The following is a 7,671-nucleotide window of genomic DNA, read 5'->3' on the forward strand; positions in this document are numbered from 1 at the left end:
ATGAGCTTTATTTAGTAAATATTGGAAAGAATTTTGAGATGATTTGTCATTCTAAAAATGTCATTTTCAAGGACATGATACCCGATTTCCTCTTTTTACTGGCCCATTAAAGGGTAAGTGCTCCTACTGAAAGAAAGGACTAGACATATGCAACAACTAAGATGTCGTTTGGTCGGAAACAAGTTATCCCAAGATTAATTATTCTGAAATTAGTTATCCCACCCTCCCATAGGGATAAAAATAACACTACAATCCCGAAAAACTATTACCGAGATTAGTTATACCGTGATTTTATCCCAATCAAATATGGGATAAACACATCTCAAATTTAATCCCGGAATTAATTATCTCTTATCCCTCGTACCAAACAAGCCCCAAGAGTACAAGGCCATCTTTAGCTACAAAATAAAAGTGCTGCAAACCTTGATAGTGAAAGAACACTATAGTCGAGAGGATTACAAGCAAGAGACATACAAGTAAGTGAACAAAACATGTTGGTGGTAGTATGTAAATGTTCAATGTCATATGTAAGTTCATCGAATCGAGCAGAGTGAGTCCCCTTCAGGAATTACTAGTAACATTGTTGGCTGTAGTAAAAATGCATGGAACTGGTGAGGATTGCTCCCAATCAAGAAAAACAAATGCAGCTTGAATGATACTTGGAATTACATAGGCTACTCATGCATCTGTCTCTTTTCTTGCATTAATCTTAATAAGATCTTTTGTTCAAACAACTACTATAGTAATAGAGATTAACTAAGACCTGTTTATATCCTTCTGATACAAGATAATACACATGCACCAAGTGTCATGCTTTTACGGAACCTGTTATCTCTCGTTCTCAGCTTGCTCATGAAAATTGGTCGTAATTATTCCTTCTTGTCAGCATCACCATCAAACTTGTTCACAGTTTCAGCTGGAATACTATCTGATGAAGCCTCATTACGAGGATCAGCATTTTCTGATGGCTCGACACTCTCTGGTGCACCACCTTCTGCTGGTTTAGCATCGTGATTATTTGCTTCAACATGTTCACTATTAGCTGCCCCGTCGCTTACAGGCACTACTGTCTGCTTCACAGTCCCAACCTTAACATATTTGCTCATGAATTTGTGCTCCCAATCCTGTAAAGCGTCAAGCTCAAATGCACCAAGACCAGATATATCACCCGTGAGATCTTTTTCGTCGAAGGACATCTTGGCAAGAGCTCTACTCGCATCCTTCCCAGCAAACAATGCATAAGGTCCTCCAGGTCCATAGAACATTCTGCACACAGATTAAGCACAAATATGTGGTGACAACACCTATTGTAGGAAAACTACTGCAAAACTGAAAAATATGGCCCTGGTTATAAAAGGACTAATGGTCAAGATATAAGCATAACATTTTGTTAAAAAAAGAACATATTCAAACTCATCTCAGATATTTGAATTCCAAAGACTGTGTCCTTAATGAATTCAGTCTATACGCCGATTGACGGAATTACGAAGAAAACAATTTGACCTTCACAATTCTCATATGAGAACTTTTGAGTTTCTGCTTGCTGGAAAAAAGAAGTTACCAAGTGAACATTTCCAAATCAAAAGTTATTTAAGTCCTGAAAATAATATCATAACTAGGAGAATACTAAATAGTTCAAACTAAACAAAAGAATTAAATCTGAAGCAATTAGCTTCAGCTTGACATGATTTAATAAAATAAAGAAAATCAAGAACAAACAAGATTCTGGGTCAACTTCGAAACGCGATGCATATACTAAATATTCTTCCATCTTTAATTTGTCACATGTGCGCTTGTTGACAAGTCACATGCACTTATAAGTACATTTTTTAAAACTATTTTTGTGAATGAGTAATTATACATCGACCATATTCTTGATAATTACTCAATTTTTGGACTTCAATAATAATTTGACAAAGTGTAATGGTAAGTGAATGTGACTTGTCAGCAAATGCACACGTAAAAGATGGACGATATAATTAATTTTGTAAATTGGTCTTCACAGTTGACCCAATTAAAAAGTAACGAGATGCTTCATTATAAAAATGAAAAGTACTCCCTCCATCCTAATCTATGTGGAAAGGAAGAGTTTTGAAGCTTGTGGTCTAAAACAAGTCATGGATATTTATGTGACTATAAATCATCTCATTAAAGGTAAAATTAGAAGTTTAAAGTCAAATTATTTTTAAATATAAAAAAGTGATATTCTTTTTCGGATAGATTGAAAAGGAAAGTGTGCCACATAAAATGGGATAGAGGAAGTAATGAGATATCATGATTTTCTATCCTCTTTTTCTTGGATGATGCATGTTAGAATCAATCCATATTGCATTACAGATTTAGTATGGCTACTAAGATATTCTATTGAACATAACATAGTTCAATTAATTTATTAAATGAAATTGTAAAATATTTGGATTTTATTATATGTTTTCTCATGTTGGACTCTAACTAGGTATAAATTTTACATTTTAAAGTTTTGATTAAATTAACAGTAGATTTTCTCATCAATATTTAGTACAATCAACAATATGAAATATTTATATTAATGCAGATCCTTAGTTTTATCCATATATTATATATACAAGTATATAAGTAAGTCAAGCTATGCATTAAAAAATAAACTATCTATGCTCTATTCTAAAGGCATTGGTCTAAGTAGCAATTGCAATATAGCTTGATGAAGACCTCTTTGAGGGTGATGATTGTTTTCCTATGTGCACTTCTTGCACATGATAGCGGATTCATTTGTCAAAAGGGAAAACTCATGGTGGAGAGCTTGACTCGACGCTTGCAGTTTCGAGGAGATATGTGTTGTCAATTTGGAATGAAAATACTGATATTAACATAAATGTTATGCATTCTTATTATTAATTGAAATATCAGTTTAAATTAAAAAAAATTGCAAAGTCAGGTAGAGAACGTAAAAAGGATTCAAAAAGAGAAAAGAGTTCTTTTTTAAGGTAACATAAATTTTCTTGAATCTTTTCGATACTGATACTCTACTTAAGTATTTTTTTAAAATTCTAACATTTGAAAGTATGTATACTATAATATTTTTTATTTTTTATACTATTTGAATGTACGTAACACAATACTAAATTTTAACGTTGTATAAACAAAAGTAAACTTGACATAAGAATAAGAAAGTAGCAAAAAGCTATGTTGCTCGCACTCTCCGAAAATGTTGCTGGGTGCATGTCGGATCCCGACACGGGTACGGCATCATTTTGGAGAGTCCGCGCAACATAGGCAAAAAGCACCCAAGGATATGGCCTAGTGGTCAATGAAGTGGGTGAGAACAATGAGATCTCAGGTTCAAATGGCAAAAAAAACTAGGTGATTTTTTCTCATCTATCCAAGCCTGGATAGAAACAGTAACCTGGTACTTGGTACTGGTAGGAGGTGACAGGTATCCCATTGAACAAGTCTGGGTGCGAGCAAGTTGGTCCGGACACCACGGTTATAATAATAATAATAATAATAATAATAATAATAAGAAGAAGAAGAAGAAAGTAACAAAAAAGAACTTATTTACTTAAAAAAGAACTAGAATTTCTCTTTATAATATATTTCTGTTTAATTATGCTTCACTTTTTCGTATTTTAAAGTCTCATATTCATTCAATCAAAAGACCCTATTTATTTGCACTTAATGGAGGTCTAAGATCTAAATAAAATAATGTCAGCCTATTAAGTGCATTTGCTTCTTTCTTTCACAACCATTTATTAGCTGTTAATGAATCCTAACATCATTAAGACATTCACTTAAAATCCATGTGAATGTAGCCCTTTACCACAATTATATTTATTATCACCGCCAACCACCAACCCACAACCACCTCCACCATCAACCACCACCAACGCCTCCACTACTGACTACAACTGACACTAGCCACAACCAACAACCATCTCCGCCACACAACCACCTTCACTACTAGTTACCACCAGCAACCGCCTCTACCACTAACCTCCACAGTGCAATCACCACCAACAACCACCTTCACCACTAGTAAGCACCACCAAAACTATTGCCAACTTTTACCCAAATCCATCACCTCTGGCCACCACCGTACAACCACCATTGTCAACCTCCTCCATATAACTATGGCAACCATAGCCACCACCTTACAACTATTATTGTCGACCACCACCTCGTCAATCACCGCCGCTAACTTTAGAGTGTAATTCATCAAAGAAACAAATTATATAGCACCATTTAATTAAGATTTTCTCTAATATTTTGTGGATATAATATTTATTAGTAGTAATTTACTGAATTCTATATTTGTTAGTTTTTAAATACAAATATAGTATCCACATTCAAATGCTGAAAAACCATAGTCTTAATTATTCAGTGCTCATATTAAAATGCAAGATCTTAATATTCACATGTATATTCAGATTCAGAAGTCTTAATCATAATAAAATTAAAGAGGGTCTTATGGCCTTAGACTAGACCTCAATCCTTATGGACCCAGGCTAGCAAGTTGACACACTTAAACAGCCAATTGAGTTATTCTTGCAAAAGGAAATCTTTTAACTAGAACTTTTCGCCCCACGGTGTTAGTAGAGAAAGCAAGTTAAGAAGGAAAGCATATTGAATGACGCACCTACAGCACTAACTCCTAATTACCTCCTTTATTCAACGAATTCCATGTCCAGGTTTTGTAATTAGCAGATTAAAGAGTCTAAGGACTTCAGTAAAGTTCAGACAGTTTTTTTTTATAAGAAAAAGTTCATACTTTTTCCTCCAAAGGACAAGAAAAAGCAATTCACAGTAACTTGAAAGAAACAGCAAAAGGGAGATTGATTCGACCCTTTAGTATTAGGTTCTTTTACAGATACCTTTTTATTCTCCAAAGTCAAATAAAAGCCTCTCCATAATTGATCAAGAAAAGCAATTAAATGAACAATCAAGAACAAAAACTTCCACAGAAAAAGAAAAGCCAAAAAATCCTACTCAAAGAAGCATACCAAAAATTATCTAAAATCCAAATACAAACTCCAATATCAATCAAACACCTTAAAAAACTAGCATAAAACACTAGAATACAAAGGAAAAATACCTGCTTTGAGAAACATCATAGATCTGACCCTTGATAGCCATCAACAAAGGCTTCTTAGGATCAGACCCATCATACTGTTTCAACTCCTCTTCAGAAATTTCACCAAGCTGAACTGGTGGGGGAAGAGGTTCCATCTGTTCCTCAAAATTTCTAGACCTTTGGTGGTGAACATGATCAGGTGAGCTGAAAAACCCTGAGACAACATAGTACAAAGCAAGACCCAAAGCAACAACTGTGAAAAAAGTTGTAGGGGAAAGGCCTGTGTAGTCAAAGATTGAATCTTTCAAGTTTTCCCATAGCTGCAGGGCCATAGTTCTTTATTGGAGGTGTAAGGGAAGTGGGGCGAGAAAAGAGAAAGGTTTTAATTGGGGTTTGTGAGATAGAGGGGATGGGAGTGTCAAGTGTGGACCATTTGAGATGTTCGGTTGTTTTTGGACTGTTTTACCAACTTTGTGATCCTATTTGGAAAATCACTAATTGAATCTGAATGTGATCTATCTATCTATAATAAAAAGGACAATCAAAAGTACATTATTAAGGTATAACTATAAAAAATTAAGTGTCATTATTATGACAAAATAAACTAGTACCTTTTTAACTAAAAAAACTTTTTAAAATTTTGAATTAATTGGTTACTCTATTTGAATTAATAAATATAGATATCTTATAATTAGTTATATTAAAAAAACAAAAATAACTACTCATTCAAATTGGGTAGTAATTTCAAGTTGGACTTTTAAAGTTATTTTAAATCTATATATAATAAAAGGAGAGGTAAAAGCACATTATTAATACAGAGGGCATAACCACAAAAAGTCAAGTGGCATTATTAAGATAAAATAAACTACCTTTTTAAGTAAAAAAAACCTTTTAAATTTTGAATTAATTGGTTACTCTATTTGAATTAATAAATATAGATATCTTATAATTAGCTATATTTAAAAAACAAAAATATAAACGAAAATAACTACTAATTCAAATTGGGGAGTAGTTTCAAGTTGAAGTTTTAAAGTTATTTAATATCTATATGACTATATATAATAAAAGGAGAAGCAAAAACACATTATTAAGACAAGTGGCATAACCACAAAAAGCCAAGTGTCATTATTAAGACAAAATAAACTACCTTTTGTTATAAAATAAAAGCAACTTAGTAAAACATGAACAAGACATGTTGTTGTATGAAATAAAAGCAATTTAGTAAAACATAAACAAGAAATGGAGATAGAGAGAAGGAAGAGATTTTCTTCTTCAATTGTGTGTATTTTCTTATCTATTATAAGGCCTTTATATAGGCATGAAAAATGAAGAAAAATATGTCATTGAATATGTCATTAAGCATAGAAATATGTCATTGAATATGTCATTAAGCATTTGAGAAGATCATGGAGGAAGAGTAGACATCCACCATAATTTGATTTTTCTTATAACACTCCCCATTGGATGTCCATAGATAATGTGCCTCGTTAAAACCTTATTAAGAAAATATCCTATGGGAAAAAAAATTCTAGTGAAGGAAAAAGAGTACACATGTTTAGAAATATGCCCTTTGGTTGCCTCGTTAAAAACCTTGCAAGGAAAATCCAGTGGGATAAAACCTTGTAAGGGAAAAAGAGTACAACGCGTATTAACTCCCCCTGATGAGAGCATCAATTCACATCCTTGAGCCTTCGCATCCCAATCTTGTACACTAATTTCTTGAAGGTTGATGTCGGTAGAGATTTGGTGAACAGATTAGCCGTATTATCACTTGAACGAATCTGTTGCATATTGATATCACCATTCTTTTGAAGATCATGTGTGAAAAATAACTTTGGTGAAATTTGCTTTGTCCTATCCCCTTTATAAATCCTCCATTCAATTGGGCTATGCATGTTGCATTGTCTTCATACAAAATTGTGGGTAGTTTGTCACACTTCAAACTATATTTGTCTCGAATAAGGTGTATTATAGACCTCAACCATACACATTCTCGACTTGCTTCATGAATAGCAATTATCTCAGCATGATTAGATGAAGTAGCCACGATTGATTGCTTAGTTGATCGCCAAGATATGGCAGTGCCTCCATATGTAAACACATAGCCTGTTTGAGATCGAGCCTTGTGTGGGTCATATAAATACCCAGCATTGGCATAACCAACAAGATCGGGACTACAATCATTGCCATAAAATAATCTCATATCGGTAGTCCCTTTTAGATACCGCAATATGTATTTGATTCCATTCCAATGTCTCCTTGTAGGAGCAGAGCTATATCTTGTTAAGACATTAATTGAAAAAGTTATGTCAGACCTTGTAATGTTAGAAAGATATATTAGTGCACCAATTGCACTAAGATATGGTACTCCAGGACTAATAAGCTCTTCATTATTTTCATGAGGTCGGAATGGATGTGCTTTATCCATGTATAATCGCTTTAAAATCATTTTAGTGTATGTTGATTGATGGACAAAAACTCCATCTTTCATATACTTAATTTGTAGACCAAGACAAAATTTTGTCTTTCCAAGATCTTTCATTTCAAATTCTTTCTTTAAATAGTCTACTGCTTTAGGAAGCTCTACTGCTTTAGGAAGCTCCCTAGGAGTTCCAATGATATTT

General features: G+C 33.5%; 1 protein-coding gene across 1 annotated transcript; it reads right to left on the reverse strand.

Annotated features, from left to right (window-relative positions):
• Positions 1-628: 628 nt before the first annotated feature.
• On the reverse strand, positions 629-5,489 carry LOC107810434 (membrane steroid-binding protein 2). Its single transcript, XM_016635217.2, has 2 exons — positions 5,069-5,489; positions 629-1,266 (listed from the first exon to the last, which is right to left on the reverse strand). Exons 1-2 carry the CDS (start codon positions 5,377-5,379, stop codon positions 870-872), a joined length of 708 nt encoding a protein of 235 aa, XP_016490703.1. The 5' UTR covers positions 5,380-5,489; the 3' UTR covers positions 629-869.
• Between the last annotated feature and the right edge of the window lie 2,182 nt (positions 5,490-7,671).

Source organism: Nicotiana tabacum, chromosome 9, assembly GCF_000715075.1.
Source record: "Nicotiana tabacum cultivar K326 chromosome 9, ASM71507v2, whole genome shotgun sequence".
NCBI classification, from domain to species: Eukaryota; Viridiplantae; Streptophyta; class Magnoliopsida; order Solanales; family Solanaceae; genus Nicotiana; species Nicotiana tabacum.

Coding starts and splice junctions, on each gene's coding strand:
- LOC107810434 (XM_016635217.2), bottom strand. CDS start 5,379: ATGGCCCTGCAGCTATGGGAAAACTTGAAAGATTCAATCTTTGACTAC. Junction 1,267..5,068: donor TATGATGTTTCTCAAAGCAG/GTATTTTTCCTT, acceptor ATCTGTGTGCAG/AATGTTCTATGGACCTGGAG.